The sequence below is a fragment of the Dromaius novaehollandiae genome, chromosome 1 (genome assembly GCF_036370855.1).
Source record: "Dromaius novaehollandiae isolate bDroNov1 chromosome 1, bDroNov1.hap1, whole genome shotgun sequence".
NCBI classification, from domain to species: Eukaryota; Metazoa; Chordata; class Aves; order Casuariiformes; family Dromaiidae; genus Dromaius; species Dromaius novaehollandiae.
In genome coordinates this window covers 17,062,766-17,085,310 of record NC_088098.1, presented here as the reverse complement: position 1 = coordinate 17,085,310, position 22,545 = coordinate 17,062,766, and the positions used below count along the sequence as shown (strand labels likewise).

Genomic DNA, 22,545 nt, shown 5'->3' with positions numbered 1-22,545 from the left:
GGAGGTGCCGGAGCGGAGGGACGTCGTCCAATCAGCGCCCGCCACGCTCCGGACCAATTGGAGCCTCCCGCGTGCTCTAAGGGCGGGGAGGAGGGTTGGGTAGCTGAGGTATTGCCGGTCTGCTTCGCGTTCCGCTACCATTGTAAGTATGGGTAGCCGGCAACGGCTTCCTGGCTTCAGAGCTGGCCACCATTTCTATTTGGCAGCTAGAAGTCAGCTCACAGCCTTTCGGCTGCTGGGGACGCGCTCTGCCCTCACCTAACATGGTGCGCTGCAGAGTTGGTCACGTGGGTATGGTGTTTCCCTCCCCCTTCCGTACTGCGTCACGTGCCGCTGGCGTCGCCCTCTGTGGGGCGGCCACGTGGACGCGCGGGCCGGTGAGTGCGGGGCGGCGCCCTCAGGGGGCGAGTGGGGCCGGCGGGAGGTAGGGGCCGGCGGGAGGTAGCGGCCGGCAGGGCGTGTGGGTGGGCGGGCACTCCGCCCGTGGGGGAGCCGGCGGCGGCGGGCAACGCTGCGTGACCGCCGGCTTCAGCACATTGCCCGCAAAGGCGGGTCGGGCCGGGCCGGCGAAGCCCCGCGCGCAGCGGTTGTCCCCGCGAGAGGCGGTGCCGCCACGGCACGGGTGCGAGTGTGCGGCGGGCTGCTGTGCAGTCTGGTAGAGCCCTACCGGGTTTTTCCCTCCGTGATTTTCGGTTCCCTGTTGCGCTCTTTTTTCTTAGTTGTCTACCTGAAGAGATACTAAGCTCAAAAAAACTCACCGTTTAGTGCTTAATCTCCATTTGTACAGCCCATACTTCATCATTTACAACGGTTCTGGCTTAAAGGAGGTTTCTGATAACGTATTGTCAACCCGTGATGTGGTGCAAATAAACTGTGGTCTGCCTGAGCTGCAAACTTGCTTAGACTTACTTTTTTTAACATTTAAAGTTATGCTGAAACTATTTTAAAGTAACTGTAAACCTAACATAAATGAGAGATTTGGTTACTTATAATAATTATGTAGTTGTGCAGTTACTAATTATTGTCACCAGATTTTTTTTCCCAGTGTTTTCTGGTTTCTGTCATGTAGCATGTCCTGAGAATAAATCAGTGTTGTAGAGTGATGGAAGCAGGGAACTGGGAAGAGAAAAAGAACAATTTCCTCACTCAGGTAGTTGAATGTCACCTTGGGGAACTGGATACTATACCTGTCTCTACCACAGAGTTCCTGTACAGTGTCAGAGAAGATACGTATGCTGGGTTTTTCAAAAGTGATTGTGAATCTTATGTTATTTCTTTCCTTGGTATTCAATTTGAAATAGCCCAAAGCTTAATAATAGTAACTTAAAGAGAGGTAACTTTGAATCTTCTCTGAGCCTATAAATCAGTATAGAAATCTGTATACTTTTAAAAACTGGCTTTTGCAATCTCAAGTCAGTCATTGGTTATCATTTCTTTGACTCAGTTTCACGCCTGTAGAATTAGAATAATGTCACCTTAACTCATATCATCTAATTGATTAACATGTGTGAATCGGTCACAGTAACAAACAGCATAAAAAAGCCCTGAGGGCTATTTTATTATTCTGTATTTAGAGTGACTGATAGTTTGCAATACAGTAAAGGCAGTCCCCTACCCTGATTAGCATACAATGAGATACTGATACCTAGTGTAACTACTCATTTAATGACTACTAAGCATCGTGGGCACTTTGTGAGGGAGAAGTCCTCCAGAAAAAATAGGTTGTAATTAAAGGCTATCATAATTCATAGAAGAGATATCTGACTTATTTTATTTGGCGGTGATCTTAATTTGGTGATTCTTAGGTTTTTGAATGACTTAGTAGCTTCAGCATTTTTGCACATTTATGGATAACATTTATTGTGGCTTCAAGGAAGGAAAGAGAGCAAAAAGAAATATTGTCATGTGGATAGGTCTGCTTGGCTGCAGGTAGCTCATTCCACCAACAGCACAGTCCACTGTTACTGTAGGTGACACAGCTGATTGTGGTCGGTTCTCATCCTTCATGGGAGCTGGCCACTAGAGGGAGATCGGACACATTCTTCATGGATAGCTTTGGTAGTCTGCTTACAGTAGAGTAGCCGTCCAGTTAAGCTTGCTGCATATCTATTTTTTGGCTTAAGAGTGTTCTGTGTTTCTCTTCTCCAGTTCCAGGAATGGTATTTTCTATGTAGTTTCCAAATACCTCTCTAGCTGATACTGTCCCAGACTTCCTTTTCTGGGTCAACTTTATCTTCTCTCCTCCATCCCACTTTTTTCTTTAACCAGTATGCAAACGCAGGCAGAAACACATGTAAGAATATCAAGTGTCATTTTCCTTCTTAGGAGAGATGAAAAGGTGATTCCAAAAACTATAGGCCTTAAATTTTATCTCATTCAGAAGTTGGCTTTAGAGCAGATTCTGAAAGAAGAACAAAAAAATAAAGTGAAAATGGGAGCTAATGCAACATGGCTTTACCCAAGCTAGATCAAGCCAAGAAATGAGGACCTAGTGGTGGGATTCTCTTGGTGGTTCTGTTTAGAGACTTCTGTTCCACACTTTGCCTGTGAGAGGACAAAATGCAGTCTCTGTAGACTTGATTTAACACACAGTTTGGCTGCCAAACTCTAACATATTTTTACTGAGCATGTCTGAAAAACATAAATTACCCACATTTGGTAGGCTTTCATGGGATGAATAAAAAGTACATTCTTGAGACTTATGACTCTTCTGCAGAAGAAGCAGAGGCATCAGCCATTTTCAGTGAAACTGTTTCAGCTTTTTTTTTTTTTTAATGTGAGAAAACAATGTATTTTTACCTACTTTCATCCCAGAAAGGGATGAACTGTTTGTGGTGAAAATCTCCCCTTTCTTGTGATTCAGTGTCAAGGGAGACATCTGGTAGGGAATACATGTGGCAGTATTGTAAGGACCTTAGAAAGCTTCTTTAAGGTGATCAGAGTGTTAATGATGGATCAAACTGATAGGCCTCTCACTTTCACTATTAAGACTTTTTATTAAGTGAAAAATCTGTTTCACTGTTTCTTGAGAGTTTTAAGAAAATGGTAAGCTTTAGTTGCAAATATTTTGTCTTTATGTAGCAAACTTATTTTAAAGTTCAAATTCAGTGTCTACCTGACTGTCTTGAAAAATTCCACTTGAATCTTGAGGTTTGTCAACATCAATTTTTGACTAAGCAAATTATCTTGAAACTTGACAAGATTTCTAAATTTATAGGCTTTATCTCTGAAGCCTAGGTGTTGTCTTCATGCTTTGTCTTTTAATCTTCTAAAGTGTTTCCCTTTGGGGAATTTCAGTATGTATAATGCATATAATTTTCTTCAAAGTATATGATTTTGCTGACAAGCTCATTTTCTTTAGGCATGTAGTCAACAAGGTAAAAAATCCGTGTGATAAAACACATATGGGATATGTACTTTCACTGTCATTCAAATAATTTAGAAAACTAGGGATTGATTGTACATGTGGTGATAATTAAGGATTTCAGGAATAGGCTATATTGTAGACTGGTCAGAGTATGATCAACGCAATGTTTACAGGTGAAGGTAATATCTTTTTCTTAGATGGCCAATACAGTTAAGAAGGGCTTTTAAGACTCAGATCCTTCTGCAGGGGACCTAAAATGCTTGAAATGTTGGGAAGCTGAGGCTTCTGAGTGAGGACTACCTGACCTGTTGATGTTTTACATACTATTTCATATGAAACTCAGGCTGTTTGGATGGCTGTGTTGCTATGTGACCTGAGGTAGATTGATTCTTCAGTGTCCATTTTTCTCTCAGGCAAATTTTGGCCAGAAATGTAAGATGCCTTTGTATTTATTGGAAGAATTCAGTAAGAGAGCTTTCTAGAGGCGAGATTTTGTACAAGATACATTGCACTGTGCAGAGACTTAATTCATGCCAAACACTTCTTGGAGTTGCTGTGATGGCAGTCCAAGACCTCTTTTACTACTGCTGTGGAAAAAGCAGTTGTAGCATAACCCATTTTTATCCACCCTCATAAAGAAGTAAGACTAGGCACAGTTTAAAAAGACTTCGTCCTACTTCATGAGATGTTGTATTTATTTAGGCTCTTAATGCTGCAAAACAAGCCAAAAATCATAAAGACCCACCACAGAATTCTCTGACTTGGAGCCTAGGACTAAAGCTTTACACGTGCCAGAGGGTTTTCCTTCTTTACCTGCCAAGTCCAGACCTAGCCACTGGCAAACTAGGGAACTCAGAAGTTCAAAGCACCTGTTCATTGTCCTGAACCATCTCTCACCCTCACACTTGCCCTCCCACTAATTTCAGAGTCCTAGGGAAAAGAGTATGCTCTAAAGATAATGAAGTCCAGTGGAAGATTAAAGTGAGAGCAAATTACAAAGCCGTTACTCCCATGAAACACAGATGTAAATGAGATGGTGCTTTCAGCAGTGGTGGCGGTACGGGACACAAATGGAAATATTTTCTTAAGTAGGTTCTATCTTGTCACAAGAGTCTTTTGTGTGTGTTTGTGTGTGGTTTTCTTCTGGTGAAAATGAAAAGCTTCGTGTTTCAGAAGACAGTATAAATCATGAAATGACAGCTGAATATGCTTTTGGCTATCTACTCCATTCATTGAATGTATACAAATAACTAATAGATTATTTGATTTATTACTCTTTGTTTACACTTCTTTTACAGTCTTGTCTTTACATATGAATCAAGCTTATTAGTTTGTCCTTTTCTGTTTGTACTCATCATGCCATGATGCTAATGTGTTCTCTTTTTCTTTTAATCTCCAGTGATAACAGAATATATGTGAATTTCAAACTCAGGATGCCTCAGAAGAGGAGCTCTAGTAGGCGATCATTCCCATTGCTGCTGCTGATTATTGTTGTGGCCTTTGTACATTTAACTGTCTGTCCATTTACAAAAGTGGAGGAAAGCTTTAACCTACAAGCCATCCACGATGTTGTGTACCATCGTCTAGACTTGGATAAGGTGAATTGGAAAGACACTGTTTCTTCTAAGACTCTGTTAAAGATTGCATTTATCCTACTCATATACAAGAGAATGGCAATAGGAGTATGATTTATCCCAATTTTCCTTTGTTTCTGGTGTGCCTATGTTAGTTTTTCCTTTTTGCAGTATGATCATCATGAATTTCCTGGAGTTGTCCCAAGAACGTTCCTTGGACCAATTTTTATTGCTGCTCTTTCCAGCCCAGCTATATATGTACTTTCGGTATTACAAATGTCCAAGTTCTACTCCCAGCTGATAGGTATGAGAAATTTCAAGTTGCAGCAGAGGTATTTTTACTGTTGGGCCAATGTGTAACATTGTAACATTCAGTGTTTAGCTCAGTGTTTAAAACATGATATCAGTGTTTAAAACATGGTATACTTTTCCTTAATGAGGGATTTTACAAACTGTAGTCACTGCCAGCATGTCAACTTTGGTCCCTTTTTAGGGCGGGGACCAACTGGCAACACAGGAAAAGTCTGTGGTGATATAACATAGGATAACATAAATGTCTAACAGTGTTGGAAAAGTAAGCATCTTCAGAGAATATGCTCCCAAGTGTACTTCCGCATACACTTCAGAACATAATGTTTTATTTGGGCATAGAAGCATTGACTTTTGTGCAAACGTATCAAGCTATTTAAAGGAGGATTAAATTAGATAAACTAATAGGGAGTCTTTAAGGTGGGTTGTACTGTGAAGTATGCAACTTCTTTCCATTACAGTATGTAACGTGTTTGTCCATCAGCAATCAATCTGATATTACTTTTATTTCACACTTTTATTCTTCCAATAGTCCGAGGAACTTTGGGACTCAGTGTGATTTACACATTATGGAAGTTACAGAAAGAAGTTAGAAAGCAGTTTGGAGCAACTGCATCAACAGTCTTCTGTCTCATAACTGTTACTCAGTTTCATTTGATGTTCTACTGCACACGAACCCTTCCCAATGTGTTTGCACTTCCTTTTGGTAAGTATCCACATAGTAATAATTTTAAAATATCAACATTATTCTCCAATTGATAGTACATATGGAAAAGGTATAGCCAGACTAATATATATGCTTGATGACTAGATTATCTGATAACTAGACTGGAAAATTTAAGTGGTTGTGTTTTTTATTACAGCATATGCCTAAAATGACTTTAATCATACGTTTTACTGAATCTGAATATACATAGTTTTTTGTCAGATGAATTTGATTAACTAGAGGTTTGAGTACATTTATGTGATGCATAAAATATACAGCTATTGAAAAGTTACTGGGTACGCCTGTAGTTCAAAAAAAATCTAGTCTGTACAGGAAACAGTTTTCTCATGAGACTGGAACAAAATCCCACAGTGACCTTTCCACCTTCCTTTTCTAGAGTAATCTGTAAACCTATAAATCTATAAACAGTTTGATTTTTTCCCCCCTCCCCCCACTCCCCTGTACTGTAAGTATGCCAAGTCAAAACTAAGATTAACCTACTCGTACAGTTTTTCCCCAGAGAGGATGAGGAGAAAAAATTAATCACATGTGACAGATATTAGCTGAGTCACTTAGTGCTTCACTGGAAGTTTTTCAGCTATTAAAATCATGAGGTTGGTCTAAGAACCTGTTTAGATCAAAATTAAAAAAAACCAACAACAACAACAACAAAAAAAAACCAGCTGAATGGTCAGATAAATATTGTATAGTGGTAAACTTTCCAGAACATTAGATATTCCAGGTATTAAAACATGTTTTGTATTTTTTTTAACTATTACTATTTAATGTATAATCCATTTTTGTTGTTCTCTTGCGTTTTTCTTAGGATTATGACCACTTTACAATATAGGCAGTGTTACCATGTGGTTTAAGCAGAAAAAGTGGAGAGATCTCTATCTGTAGAGATGTTTCCAGCTAACCACACATACAGGTTCATAGATCCTTCTTCTTTAGCAGTAGTCTGTAGTTTCATTTTCATACTTGAAATGGGGTGCCATTATCATTAACACAGGATATACTCAGCCAAGAGAATAAACTCATCAGCTGACACTAAGCAATAATAATTTCAAATCTTGGTTTGAAAAGCTTTTAGTATTCCCTTAAGTTTGGTCTTCCTGGATATACTATCCAGGAAGGGTTCCCAAATTCTTTCTGTGATTATGCTTCTCCTAATTAGTTAAGTATCAATTATTCGAATGTTGCACATTATTGCACATTATTCCAAATTACATTCTTCTCACAGAGGGAGACTTACTGGACTAGACATGCCACCTAATGCTTTCTTGGCCCTCCTAGCAAGCGTTATGAAAATAGAGGCACAAGAGCATGATTTCAAAGACGCGTTTGCCTGCACAAAACAAACAGTGAAGGTGTTCAGTGTGTCAGATGGTGTTTTATTTATTTTTGCAGTGCTCCTGGCATTGACGTTTTGGATACAGCAAAAGCAAAGGCCATTCATTTGGTTCTCAGCTTTGGCAATTATAGTCTTCAGATCAGAGCTCTGTATATTCTTAGGACTCATGCTTCTGGTGACATTTTTGAATAAAAGAGTCTCCATTTTAAAGGTGCTTTCCCATGCTGTTCCTGCTGGAATTTTTTGGCTGGGTAAGTGTTTATCTGGAAAAAAAAAAACGAAGTTGCATATGAAATCCAACCAAAGTCTTAAATTCTTCAATTCTTGAAAAATACATCGGAAGTAAAGAATACTCAAAATTAGAAATTAATAAATCCTCTGCATTTTCCTCACAAGAAAACTTTTTTTTTTGTAAACTAGTGAAAGTGTAATCTGGGAAAGGTGCGTAGTACTTTTGATGTCTACAGTATAAAGTTTTAATTAAAAATAAAAATAATTAAAGAACTAGAAAACATAATAATTTGAAATATGTAGAATTTTCTATATATTAGGGTAAAAATTTGCCTGCCTTCTCTGGTGACCTTAGGGTTTTTTGTCTGTGGTTCCATTTAGTAGTAGTATTACAAGGGTGTTTATTTGTTTGAAATAAGTGCACCCAGAGCTGTGGAAAGATACTGTGACCCTTGTTTTTTAGGTGCTTATAGTATAAGGTTCTGGCCTTGAAAAGGCTTAGACATGCAAGTAGATTTTAATATAATTAGTTCCTGTTCATAGTTGCAGGCACATTATCAACTGTAGTATCTCTTGCCATGATGATAAGCTAAAGCCCAGGATAAAATATAACACAGCATGACAAAGAGGGGTATGGAGCAAGAGGATGGTGGGGAGAGTCACAGTTTAGCTTTATGGATGATTTTCAAGGTTTTAAAGAAAGTTCTTTGGGCCTTTATTTCCTTATACATTAATTTTAATAGTTTTGGTGATGGTCCGTGCTGGAGAGATTGAAAAATCTCCTTATTTCTACCTGTCTGTGGAAGGCTTGTACACATGCATGTAAATATTCTAAGCTTCTGAGTCAGCTTACCTAATTAAAAATGCTCTTGATGGGTGTCTGGTGATGAACTCTGGCAGTGTGCTGACCTTTCCACAGTGTGGACAGTAGAAGCAATGAAAGATCATTCTATGTGCATTTGAAGTTTCCTCATAGCATAAGAGCTTGAAGGCCCAACAGGAAGAAGTCACCTGTACTCCCATTCCCTCACTGGGCAAACTTTCAAAATACCAGAGCAATTTTCATATAGCTGACTGGAAGAGATGGGATTCCTACTCTTACTGTTTGTGTGCCTTTCATCTATTATCCTCCTTCTTCCCACCCTCCCAATACATAGTAGGAAACTACTGGTGATTTGTTTTACTTAACTCATCAACTTCTCAGTAAAAATCTACTTAGTACCATATGAAGTTAAAACAGGTTTGTTACTATTTATTACATTCAGTGCTCTAATACTTAAAAAACCCCAAACCACTCTTTAATTTAACCACTGTTTTTCACACCTAGAGGTGGGAAGAATCTCGACCAGATTGCTATCTAACATGCTTCAATTAAGATTTCTATTGAGAAGTGCAAAGTGTAGCATCCCCTGTGCTTCTGTTGCAAGATTCAGCCTTCTTTATGGCTTTGGGTGAGGCTTACAGTGCATGTTCCAGTTTGTAATGTGGCTTGGATATGCTTGTTTGAATTTCTCTAGTTTTTAATTCATGCAGATTTGTATTTTTTTTAGGACTAACGGTTGCTGTGGACTCTCTGTTTTGGAGGCAGCTTCTGTGGCCTGAAGGGAAAGTGCTCTGGTATAACACAATTTTAAACAAAAGTTCCAACTGGGGAGTATCCTTTGGAATGTATAGGGGGAAAAAAATATGTAGAATGCTGTCAGCTAAACAAAAGGTTTCACATAACTATTTCCTGAGACTCAGTTATGATGTTGATGAAATAATTGAAAGTAGTAGAAATTATTTCAGTGATGCAATGTCTGTTCCTTAAATCATTCTCTACATTTTAACTTTGCTTACCTACTCTTTATGCTTATTTCTGTTCTACAAATATAAATCCAGTTTTTTTCCCCTTGATTGTTCACATTTCCCAACATTAGCACCATTTGATGTGGCTTTGTTGCATGAAGTGAGAGTAGTTGGGCAACATCTTTTTTTTTTCCGCAAAGGGTAAAGTAGGAAAATGAAATGCCTAGAAATATGTGATACAGAAAAAAAACATACTGCATATTTGCAAAATTTGTGTAGGCTACTGTAAAGAATAGTTTACCTTACACACTCACTGGCAATGAAAGTGTCCTTAACTCTCCTTTTCACCTTGAAGACCTCCCCTTTCTTGTGGTATTTCTATTCAGCCCTGCCTCGTGCTTTGGGATGCAGCATTATATTTGTACCTTCAGGTGCAGCAGAAAAGAGAACTCGGATATTACTTTTGCCAGTGCTGGGCTTTATTTTCTTGTATTCATTTCTTCCACACAAAGAGCTGCGTTTTATCATATATACTTTCCCTGTCTTCAACATAGTGGCTGCTAAAACTTGCTCACGAATGTAAGTTTGAAATTTTATTTCTTTTTCTGAAAATATAAAAGAATATAAAACTGTTATTACTGACTGTTTTACATGCTTCTCTCCATCTTGGAACCTGGATTATCTTGAGATCCTTTAGAAATTTTGAAAATCATTTTACCAATTCTACTAATGAGGGAAATGGCAACAGAAAAGTGAAATGATATGACAAGGTCATTTGGCAAGTCTGTGGCAGAGTCATGAATAGAGTCCCAATTTTCTGTCACAATGTTACAGTTCAGCTTACTTTATCCACCAAAGAGACAGGCATATTCCAGTGTACTACCATGTTATTACTGTAACTTTTGTCTGGAGATAGTTTAATATACAACTGAGGCTCACAAAACATGGTGTTTGTATCAGATAGTTTAGCTTGTTTATACCGAGTAAACAAACTGAAGTTAAATTCTGAACCTCTTTGAAAGAGAGTATGTTTATGGCTAATGGTTACAAACACAGAAATACTTAGCTTTATTAATGAGAATATTTATTCTAATCTTGAATATTTGTCACTAGAGGTTAGTCTTTTAGAAGTGGATAATAAATGTATTCCTTATAAACAAGTGTTGTATAAAGTTTGCATTGATCTTTGTTATCTAGTAGGGGAGTTTCTCATAAAAGTTCTATCACAGTAACCAGTGACCAGTATGAAGGAAAACTAACAGTTATTTCTTATTCAAATTTTTTCCTCTTACTAGTCTAAATAACTACCGGAAATCCTGGCTATACAAACTTGGATCTCTCTTTGTTATAATGCATCTTCTAGTTAATGCAGCTTATTCAGGAACATCTTTATATGTTTCACATTTCAATTATCCTGGAGGAGTAGCAATTCAGAAGTTACATGAGTTGGTACCCTCAACAGCAGGTATGTAAAGCTGGTATGATTTATTTTCATCTCATTTCAACTGTAATTTTTTCTGCTAGTGTGTGTTTTTCTCTATACATACTGGATATTGTTTCTTCACACTGTTTATGTGCATCCTTTTCATTACTATTTTGCTAGCTTATTAATCAGACAGAGTGTTCTTTCAAGCATTTTTATATTGTATTTTGTTTGTTTACACAGATGTCTCTGTTCATATTGATGTGGCCGCAGCACAAACAGGAGTTTCTCGGTTTCTAGAAATCAATTCAGATTGGAGGTATGTTATGAACAAGGGATTTTGATCTGAAGATAGGCACCTGCTTTCTTCTTTTTTTGCATATGCACAGTGGCAAATGTGATGGATATAGTTTCTGTTACAACTTATTTATTAAGCCAGGTCAAGGACAGTGTGAATATCTAGGCAATTTTGATTATGTCTGCAGTGCTACCACTGTAGAACTGGAAAACTACTTTTTTATTTTTAAATGTTTTGGTTCTTTTTGGCCTAAGTATCATGGATTCTTTAAAGACGTAAGAAACGCAAAAAGTATTATAAGCTAATTAAAGCTCTGATAGCTTTAATGCAACTTCATTTGGCAGAATTAAAAAAAGCTGTAGATGAACACTTTCTGCTCATGGCAAAACAATTTGGGGGAGGGGGTTCTTCTCATTTAGTTTATTTTTAAATAATCTGTTGAAATGTGAAGCTTACTGTGTGTTAATATTCCAAGTAAGGTTCTTTTTTTTTTTTTTTTTTTTTTTTCCTGTTTTTTTAATGTGGAACATGACATGTTCCATACATGACATACATGACATGACAACAAGCACATGACATAGGAAGCTGCTGGCATGCAGATTATTAGTCATGTTCATTAGCACTGAGGAAAAACAATTGAGTATTTTGTTACTGCAAGCAGCAGTAATGTCCAGATAGTTCTAAGAATCAGAATATTTAAATGAATAGTAAGAGACATTTGTAGGATGGTATTGCTTGCTCTTCAGGATGCACACCAAAGAAAGGCACAGTTTTGATTCTTAGGCCTACCTCCTCAGCCAAATTCTATTTTTTTTTAATTTAAAATATAATCTTAATGAAATGATTCAGAATAAAGGTACACAGTACCTCACTTTATATGTGCACAAAACAAAAGCAGTACAAGCTGATTCTGGTTTTAGTTTAAGATGCATTCTGAGCATGGAGTTCTTTTCCTCAGTTATGGTCTTGAATATCAGATGAAGAATCACAATTTAATTTTTGGTAAAGTTTTGAGGACAAAGAAGAAAAAGTAGGCTTTTGGGGAATCTGCAGGAACTGTCTAGGTTGGTATGCCTTATTTTATTACTGTGCTTTTTCATAATATGATGACGGCACTGACTGTTGTGAACTGTGATTTCCATCACAGTTACCAATCCAATGTTTATTTCAAATTGTTTTTTGTGTATTCAATCTGGAGGAGTCCTAAGCCATGAACAGTTAGGATGAGACCTTAAACTGCTAGAGTATGTATGATAGAACAGGCATGATAGCTAAAATGTTCTAATCTTTGTTTATTGAATATACTTAAAAGAATTTTATCCATAACTTACATATTCTCTAAATTCAATACTTAATTTTGTGTATTTATTTATTTATTTATTTATTTTTACTGCAAGTAACTTTTGCTTGCAAGGCTGTAGTGCAGTGAGATTGGAAAGCAGACACAATATTGCTGTCACTGATGGATGTTTCATACTGTTGTAGCTGAAGGGTAGTTTCTCTCACTTTTATCATACTTATAAAAACACCTCAAGGGAGGGCTGATTCCTCATAAAGTTTCACGTAAAAAAGGATCACACAAAATCAGCAACTGAGTACCATACACAAGAGTACCACATTGTTTGACAGCACAGTAGTCCAAAGTGTAGTGGCACCAGCTGTCTATCTTCTCTTTATGCAAGGAAGTGACAGCCTTTCACATGGGCAGAAAAATTTACCATCTTCAGACTGTATACATCAGGTAAAAACAGATTTATGGATGGAGTGGCTATGAAGAATGATGACTCATCAGGATAACTACAGTCCATAAACAAAAATGTCTTAGAAGTTAACAGCTTTCACTGTGCTCAGATTAGATCTATTTGCCTCAAGAAAAAGGCAGGCGATCCATTATTTTTCTTTAAAGAGTGATTGAAAGAAGCTTCATGTAGGTTCTAACATAGGAGAGGTGTTATGATCTTGTCCTCAATCAAGAGTGCAATCTCTTTGAACCAGGAATAAATATGCTGTGTAAGCTTGAAGTATTTAAAAATAATAAAATTCAGAAATGCTTGCAACCAGATGAAAGGTGCTTTATTTGCTGATGAGCAAAATGTGAAATTATGAGTTGGTAAAGTTGTTACTAAATATGCTATTCCTTCTGCCAGTCATGATACATATACCATCCTAAGCAGTATTGTGATCGTTTTGGAAAGAAGCAGATGAAATTAGTGTGCAATTTTAAGTAGAAGAAACCACTAAGTGTGCAAGGTCTAATTCTGTATTGTATGGTGTATTTACTGACGCTTCTGGATTCTGTCTGTCTGGGGTCTGTCACCTCCAAAATTTTAGTTAACAACATACTAACAAGTACTCTACAGTAAACTGGAAGACTTGTGTATCTTAAAGGTTAATGGCTTTAGTTTTACAACATTACAACATAACAGAAATTGAGATTGTTTCCAGTTTTTCCACAGAGGAATTCAGAGACACTAAATGCCAACTGTTCAAAGATATACGTGGCAAAAAATGCAGACTGGATTTAGTGCTAGGTGCCTCTAAGAGTATTTAGGGTTTGGATTGCAGCACTTCCCTATCTGTGTCCATGCATGTAACAAAAGCCACAGCCTTGAGTAAGTTACTTGTGAAATGTGTGGGAGAAATCAAGTGCCTAAGAATAGGAGCTAAAAAAGCTGGTGGAAATAGCTTGTAAGGAATGGCAGCACAAAGGGTGAAGAACTGGATATTGTTCTTCACTTGGGATACACAGTATGAATACTGCTCAATAGTTAGATACCTAGGACAGTCTTGTCATACACAAAATTAAAGGCAAGTAACTTCTATCTTAACCTCCATCTTCTGGACTGTTACCCACTATTAGTGTAGAATATTTTGCTGAGATAAAGAGCAAAGATTTGAACCCATGTCTCCCACATCTTGGAAATAAATGAAATGGTGGTCTGTGGAGTGTTTTGGGTTGGACTTATCTTATTCTTTCCTACAGAAGTTGTTCTCTTTTACCTAACATTGTTGGATTGAGGACTGTATTAGACTGTCATGTCCTATGTAAACATCCTAACCCTTGGGCTATTAATTCCCTCTGCTTCACTTCACTGAGCGAATAAAAAAACTACCGTGAACTAGAGCAATGTCTGCATGAGACACAGATCTGCCTCAAATTCCATAAAAGGAGAGAGGTTCACACACTCCTGTGAGATGAGAAACTCTGGTTCAGTTCTGGGCTCAGATCAGACAGAGAATGACTGAACTTGCACCTAGATCTTTCACATCCCTACTATATGCTTGAGCTGCTTTCTGTTGTATAAAAGGTCATCTTTTTATATGACTTGTTTTGTCATCCTGTAAATTTCCTCTATGGCTTGACTGACAAAAGTACTTTGAGGCTAAACAATACAGTTCCTTCTAACACAGGCTGTAAGTAAGTGTACATGTTAAATGGTTTTAGAACTCACCAGTTGCTTTTATTTATACACATGTGCACGCACACACACATGCGTGTGTGTGTGCACACACTTTTATATACTTATGCGCCTAAACATGTTTATAAAAGCTGACCCAAAGTGACCTGCCTAAACATGAAGTTTGCATATATTAGGCAACTGAACCCACAAGTAACAAGTGCCAGGTTAATACTGCAACTGCTAGACTGCTCTTTTTTTTTTTTCCTAGAGTGTTCAAGGAAGTCCTCTTTCAGTTATTCTCTCAGGATCCTACTGTAGCATTTTACTACCAGAAGAGAAAATTTCTGCTAAAGCGCCTCAGATATTTTGAAATTAAAACAAAAGCCCTCATCCAAACCTCAATTTTCATAGAATAAAACTTAATCAGTCCAGTTTTCTACAGTCTTAGGCTTTGTTGTAGAGACTAATCCTCTATTTCCACTCTGTGGAGGATAAGATGGGAAGTATTTTGGCAGTTGTGGTTTTTATCACAGTTGCAGCAGAAAGACGCTTGGAATGACTGACCTTAAAAATACTTCAAAAGTACTATTTCCTTCTCAGGTTTAATTTAATCATGTGATAGAACTGGGAATGTTATAGTTCCTTTTGTATTTCATCCTGGATACTACATGGCCTTGTGGTGACAGAGGCATTTCATATGTACAGAGAGAAATGTAAATAAGCCTTCTGTATTCTTTGCAGGTATGATAAAAGAGAAGATGTTAAACCAGGAGACCAGATGATGTTTTCTTACACACACATACTGATGGAAACCAATCCTCTTCAAGTATCACATTACAAGACAACCCACAGGCCACTGGCAAATATACCTGGCATCAGTAAAATTGGGTTGAACCTTACTGCACTACCTCCTTTTACTTTAAACTTAAAACCAAAATTAGTACTGTTGGAAAAACTTCCCCTATTGTCCTGACTGTGAATTTTAAGTAAGTCTTTTTGATGTAATTTTGCTGATTGAATAAGACAAATGCAAACTGCCATTCTAGCACTGCAGTCCAGCTTCTGTGAAAAGCCATGGAAAATAATCTTGGTATTGATTGGTATTTAGCTCTGTTCAGTTTCTTATGTATATATTACAACACATTCCTAGGCAGTATGTACTCAAATACTGAGCTATAGTGCTAGGTAAGTTTGAGAGAAGGTACCTACACGTTTAGCACTATTAAGTAAAACCCACATACTTAGTTCAGGTAGCTCTTTCATAACACAGCACAGGTATGTCTTAATTGCCCTATATAAGACACATAATGGAACTGGTTTGTGCTGCTGCAGTGATTTGATATGTAATCTGTGTGTGCAAAAATGTATCACTTGACATATCTGCAGGATTATGATGCCCTCAGTTGTCAGATTACCTGTGTGAAACTAATTACAGCAAAGCCATATTCGTTGTAGCTTCATCACAATACCTAATTGTGCCCTGTAGGCTACCAAACTAATTAAAGTGAAAGATTCACTTGAAAAGCAGTTGTACTTCTTGGCAATCACTGGCAAGATTTGAGTATTAAGGGATGGCTATCTTTATTACAACAGTGCATGAGTAAGCAGTGCAACTTGGATTTCACAGAAGAAAAGATGATTTTAAAAATATCTTTGCAGCAGAAGAGGGGAAACACTATCTTAATTTGCAATGCAAAAATTACCTATGAAAATACTCACTTGAATGCACTTGAAAATAAGTGCTGTTTTCTTTATGAAATAAACAGACCCTTTGGAAAGAATACTCTAATGTGCCATGTGTGTAATGGACAAATGTGTTGTACTCTGTAAGTAAGAATAAGGTAGTATGCCTTGTCATTCCTTCTTAATTAGAAGTTTTTGAGGATGTCCACCTCGCTTGCTGAGTGGAAGAAGTTAAAGTGTATACCAAGAAGAAAAGTTAGAATTTCAGTTAGGAGCAGTTGTAATTTGACAGGAGCTCTAATAGTAAAAAATCAGTGTTTCTGAAATAAGTATGGCAGAAAACTATTCCTTACTGACTGAAACCTCAAGAGTAAAAAAAAAAAAAAAAAAAATCTAATGGAATAAAAGGATGTTTTCTTTTTCCATCCTTAAAGCATGTTTCATTCAGGGATCTATCTTTACCTGTGTATGCATTTCAGTTTTTAGGATCATGTTTTCTTTTCTAGCTGCTAGATTATGTATCAGAGGAACTGATCTGGTGGGGTGGAGCCTGCTCCACTGTGGGTGGCTGTTGTGCAGGCTTCCTCACACTGAGATCTGGCAAAGGTAACCTGCAGAACTTGTTACTCCAGTCTCTAGCTTCTCTTGAAATTACTGAAGTACTATCTATTTGACTACTCTTTGGAAGAAAATGGAACTTCCTCCAGAGCCAATTTGAACATCAAATAGTTCACATGGTGGAGAAGGAAGCACATGTGCAAATATCTGAAAATTTGGAAGAATGCAAAGGAAAACTTCAGCTGAGGATGTAGGCTGCTGTGTGTTAAGCATCATAATTAACTTTTCACTACCTCATCCACAATGTAATCCATAAATGAAGTACCTAAACTCAAATTTATCTCGCCCCAGTGAAGACAAACCTGAACTGCTAAACTTACTTACACAGTCATTCCAGTTTTTCAAAGCTGTTGCCTGAGTCCCTTCTGCAGAAACCTCTTTCCCTACTAACTAGAGAAAACCTAGGCCTATTATGCTTGTAACATTTGCGTCTCAAGCTGATGCCTGAAGTTGCACAGAATATGCAGCCATTTGACTCAATAATGCATACAGAGTTTAATCTCATTGAGTGTTAGGCACACTTAGCTGATGGGCTCCTTCCACAAACTTCTAGGTGCTGGCTGGACTTACACCAGTGCTAGTGCTTAGCTGTGGCAGCAGTGTGTAGTACTCCACACAAGCAGAGCTACCACGTAAGTAGTTCTGTAGTGTATGTTTGGGGTAGAGAAAAGGAAAGTGTATACAAGGAGACAGAAAACAGATGTATTGCAGTTTTGTGCAGTTTCTAAAGTTTATTTAGGTCCTCTTGCATCTTGCTCTGCATATGTGGTTCTTGAAAAGGTCTTAGTTATAGGTGTGAAAGCTGTGTGGGCTTGCAGTCAAAGGACTAGATCACGACCAATGCAGCCATTTCAGTAGTTAGTACTGTGGCACCAGTGGCTGTGTGACTTCTGTGACAGTGTGTGTAACCCTCTGCAACATATGCCAGGAGTGTTCTAGTAGCCCACACCCTAAATAGGAAAGACCATCTGTCAAACTAGGACAAGCATTACTGTAACTTTTCCTCAAAGGCTACCTTCAAATAAATAAGCAGTCCTTGGAATAGAAACTAAAAGCCAGCTCTCCTTTCTTTTTGAATGAATGTTCTAATTTGAGTCCTGGTCTTCTTTCTTTACCTCAGTGAAGGTTTGTGGGTAGAGTTTCCACAGGAAACACACAGCTTATTTTCTTCTTTACTATACATTAGTACTCTTTAATGTAGATTAATACTTGTACAGAAGAAAATGTGGGTTTAAGTCCTCTTGGATATAATAGGGTACTAAGCAAGTCTCCCACACCTTTTACAAACACATAAAGTGGGGTTATTACAAATTCTTCTGGCTTTTGGGGGAGAGGGGTGGAGGGAAGGTTGGAGGAAGCCCAAAGTTACAACATGAGTCTTGTAGATAAGAGACATACTCTAAGAACTTGCCTGGAATTTATCATAGGACTCTAATGAAAATTCAGGGTTTTAGAAGAAAAATTCCTTTTGTGTTGACTGACTACAAGCAACCCCGGCTTAAATATAGCTTTTCTTACTAAGAGCAGAAGTAGCTATTATTTAAATAATTGAGGGCCAAATTAAACAAAGCAAAAATATGTAGTACAGTCCATCTGTAAATTGTTACATCTGTGAGAGTAAAAGACAATACAGTATTGTGTACAGTAAAGCAAATGCATTTAACATGTATAACACTGCTGTAGAGAATGAGATTTATTTTAGGATGTCTTTTAAACTTCCCACAGGTCATCAAATGTTGAGTAGTATCATGTATTTCCTTTTGAAGTTTGACTTAATTTCTTACAACCGAGGTTTGTACCTGTAAATAACAAAGCTAACACATGAGTAGGACACAGATATATTGCCAGGAATGGCCCAGAGAAGGTGAATAATCAGTTTTGTAGCACAAAATTTATGACACCATATAAATTAGCAGGCAGATGTAAAACTAAGTAAAATAATTGTATATTGCATGAAAAAGTTATAGAACTCATTCATAGAGGATATTTCGGATGCTAAAAGAGGTTCAAAATAGGATTAAACAAATCAGTATTTCATCAAGATGATCAAGTAACAACTTGCAGTTCTCAAAGTCTCTAAGAAACAGAGTGTTTAGAGCTAGGAAAAATACCAAACTATTTATCTTAAAACCTTCCTTAAGTATTTGCTATAGGTCTCTCTCAAGAGAGAATTTGGGGGGGGGGGGGGGGACACTGGAGAATGGCTGTACTGGGTCATATGTATATAAATATTTACCTGTTAACAGTGAGAAAGTCAGAACATATCTCCCAGGTTCTTTCCCATACCACCTATTTCTTTCAAAGCAGCAGAACACAATCTCAGTGTAATGTAACTGTATAATGCATTTTGAAACAGGTTGATCCCTTTTTCTCACTACCTGGTCATTTCATAGATCCCATTGGTACAACAGATTACACATTCAGGTGAACAAGACTGAGATTGTGCTGCCTCACCTAGTGTAGAGTGAAAACTGCTCTAAGACTTCTTTCCGGTATTCTAAAGAGGTTAAAAGGTGATGCAAAGTGTAAGCACGTGTTTGCTGCATGTCAACATCAAAGCAAATGTGTGCACGGTCAGGGAGGGAGTACTTTTGAATATATTTTTTTTCCTGGAAAGCATGCATTCATTTAGGGGTTTCAAGTAAGAAGAAAGTTACTCAAAGCTTCTTTTTTCTTCCCTGAGTACACTTTCATATATAATAAAAGTTGCACAGAAGTCTACTGCTGCCTTCCTCACTTTGTACCTGTGTTCATTCTTAAATTCTCCCCTTCCCCGCCCCCAAGAGCATTCAGTCATTGTTGTACAAGTGACTTCACTTGCTGTTTGCAAAAGAACAAAACCTCAAACCAAGTTTATCATCAATGTAAGCAAGACTGTTTAGCCACAGCTGTCGCAATTAGTTGGTTACATAATTTGTCTCAACTATGTCTTAAATGAAATTTATCACTACCTGGTTAACGTAGGACACAGAAGATTAAAACGGTGTTTGCAAAAATTCCAGGAATTAAGTGGCATAGAAAGCCTCAGTGAAGGTCTTCTTCATTTTTACTTTAAATGTATGTGACTTCTATTTTTAAATAAATTATCTTTTTGTATGCAACTCCTATTTTATATCACCTCTTTAGATTAATGTGATCAATTCCAGCTACTTCTGGCTGTTCACTTCAGACCTTTGTTTATGATAGCAAGGACAGTCAGTGTTTTTCCTGAAACAGTAAATCTTACTGTGATGGGCAGTCTTTCACAAATCCGACTTCATTTTAGCTGCAGCTGGCCTTGGTTCTGTACCAAGGCTTGATTTGTGTCCAGTTATGTCAAATATAAGGTAAAAGCACTTTTGGAAATGTAGTCTATCTTTTCCTTTAAAACTGCCAATTTGAATCAAGAAACCGAAAGAAGGAATGAGTTCACGCAGAAAAAACTGAGTTAGAGACAGTTTAGGCCTAGATCTAGCCATTTAGTATGCATGTTGATACTAAAGTTGGGGATGAAATGAGGTAGTTTTGCATCAGTTTTTTCTTGTTGCTAAGAATAAAGCAGAGGATGAATATACTTTTGGAAAGACTAAAATGATAAGCTGCTTATAAAATCTGAATAATCTGGAATTAGAAAGTGCTATTTGCTAATTTTGTATTTTTATTCTCCTGGGTTTGGAGATACCTAAATTTAAGTATGTTATTGTCAGCTCTGCATAGTGGAGGAAAAAAATATATATATACCTTTTAAAGGACAGATCTCAACAAGCGTACACATCTACTCTGAGGTGGTCACCTATATTTACATTTAATTAGATTAATCACATCCTTATGCTAGAATTAAACTATGTTCTAGACTGAGATTTCTGTTCCTTGCAAATTCAGAAGCTAATCTTGGGTGGGGAAAAGCTATGTGCATTCCTAGTAAATGGTCACTAGCTAAATTCTGCAATCAAACAAGTTAACTTCCTTTTTACTGGGCAGTGGGGATGTAGGCCAAATGGAAGGGATCCAAGGAGGAGGTCTGAGGTGTAGGAAGCATTATCCACAGGTTCCTAGAGCATAATATAGATCTCAATGGATACTTTATATTATATAAATGCTTTACTTTACAAAACTTGAATTATTTCAAAACTGTTGCAGATCTCTGCTTCTTCCCCCTCCTACCTTTAATACTTACGAGATTTCTTGCTGCATAGTGTATAAGTTACGTTATTACTGCCTACTCCTGTAAAAAGCAAAAGCTCTGAGATCCTTATGATTTTGATGATGCATAAAGTATTTATACTTCATATTTTATGTTCTCTTAAGAAAAAAATGTTACTTACTAAATTTATTTCTTAAGTTGCTAAGGTACTGAAATGAACTCCATTTAAAGCTGTTATCACTATTCCAGGTTCATCAAATCAGCATGTATTAGGGCACTGTCTACTGCTGCAGGACCTGGTTCAGTACAAACTTAACTTCATAAAAACTCCCACTGTTAACAGAGCTTGTGCTTTTACTACATTCTGAGAGGATCTGCACTATAATGTGAAAATAAGGGAGTTTTCTATGCATTACAAATCTGAGAAGGTTGGGAAAGAAACCGAAGGTTTTGGCAATTGCTAAGAACCTATATTAAAAATAATATTCAAGTGAAAAACAAGTTCAACAAGTGAAAGACAACACAAAATCTGCCCATTCAATAACTTACCGCAATAATTTAATGAACACTTACAGCCTTTCTTTTGAAGTCGTTCTTTTCTCTAAGAAGTCAGTGCCTGAACTGAAGATGCAGATGTTCCCTTAACTCCTACAGAAGGATCAAGGTTTACAGCTGAAAAAAAGTAACTTTGTGCTTGCAGTCCCTCATATGTTTATTTAGGTTTTAAATAACTGCAAGTCTGAATTTTAAGGCCTTTCAGGTCTGCAAATTATCTTTACAAAGATCTAATGTAAACATATTATTAATTCTGAACCAAGCTGATACTAAAACAGCACAGTCTTAAGAACTAATACCCTTCAAAAAAGGAATCTGCAGTTACAAATAAAACAGAGTAAGTTTACTTTAATTGATTTTTACTTTTTAAAATAGTGACTATAGTTCTCATGTGCTCTCAGCAAAAGCCTTGACGAAAAGCATGACTATACAATTAAATATCCATAGGAGGGAGAAAAGGTAAATTAGAGGCTACGAAATGCAATCATTTCAACTTTCCACAGGAGCTACAGTGAAGACTGTCTTAAAGTAGAGGAACCCAGATGGTCCTTTTCAGCTTACTGGGAATTGTGGGAAAGGTTTTTGTTTCCTAGCACTCCTGCTGGTATGACGTGGCCCTCCAGTGCTTTAAGCCCACGGCCATATTCACATTCCAGCCTTGAGTGAAAATTGTATCCCTTGTTTAAAAAACAAAGACAAACAAAAAAACCCACCCTTCTTCATCCTCCTCCTACCTCTCTACTCGTTTGGAGACATTAAACATCTCCTTACAAAGGTCAAGGTTATATTCACAGTTAAAATATATTGTAGGAAAAAAAATGGAGATAATAATTAACTAGTAACCATTTAAACATGTTTCCCAATAAGCTGCTTCAAACTCATCTAGTTCCAGCTATACCTAAACTAGAACAAGTTGTTTTATTGCTGCAGAAAAAGTGTACTTCTTGTTTAACCCTAAAAGAAGAGAAAAATGCTGATCATCGACAGCATTAAAAGTTGCCTTTTAAAATACTTCAAACAAAATGCAATATTAGTTCTTCCTAAATTCACTATATAGTAATTTACTTAAATAATACAGGTGTAAGTGTAACTGATTAAATAACACCTGAAATAAT

General features: G+C 37.3%; 1 protein-coding gene across 4 annotated transcripts; it reads left to right on the top strand.

Moving 5' to 3' along the window:
- The first annotated feature begins 71 nt into the window (after positions 1-71).
- On the top strand, positions 72-16,567 carry ALG12 (ALG12 alpha-1,6-mannosyltransferase). Of its 4 annotated transcripts, none has more exons than XM_026112996.2 (10): positions 72-142; positions 4,767-4,965; positions 5,113-5,245; positions 5,783-5,956; positions 7,367-7,561; positions 9,092-9,195; positions 9,685-9,908; positions 10,625-10,794; positions 10,996-11,071; positions 15,193-16,567. In XM_026112996.2, the coding sequence occupies exons 2-10, from the start codon at positions 4,801-4,803 to the stop codon at positions 15,422-15,424; spliced, it is 1,473 nt and encodes a 490-aa protein (XP_025968781.1). In that variant the 5' UTR covers positions 72-142; positions 4,767-4,800; the 3' UTR covers positions 15,425-16,567. The 4 variants fall into 4 exon arrangements, with proteins under 4 accessions (XP_025968781.1, XP_064362322.1, XP_025968780.1 ...); XM_064506252.1 differs by lacking the exon at positions 72-142 and adding an exon at positions 186-424; XM_026112995.2 differs by lacking the exon at positions 72-142 and adding an exon at positions 267-377.
- Positions 16,568-22,545: the final 5,978 nt, after the last annotated feature.

What these genes read in the sequence shown, in the direction of transcription:
- ALG12 (XM_064506252.1), top strand. Translation starts at nt 264, where the DNA reads ATGGTGCGCTGCAGAGTTGGTCACGTGGGTATGGTGTTTCCCTCCCCC. An exon ending in GCGAGTGGGGCCGGCGGGAG is followed by an intron (nt 425 to 4,766) that starts GTAGGGGCCGGC and finishes TTTAATCTCCAG; the next exon opens with TGATAACAGAATATATGTGA. An exon ending in GTTGGTACCCTCAACAGCAG is followed by an intron (nt 10,795 to 10,995) that starts GTATGTAAAGCT and finishes TTGTTTACACAG; the next exon opens with ATGTCTCTGTTCATATTGAT.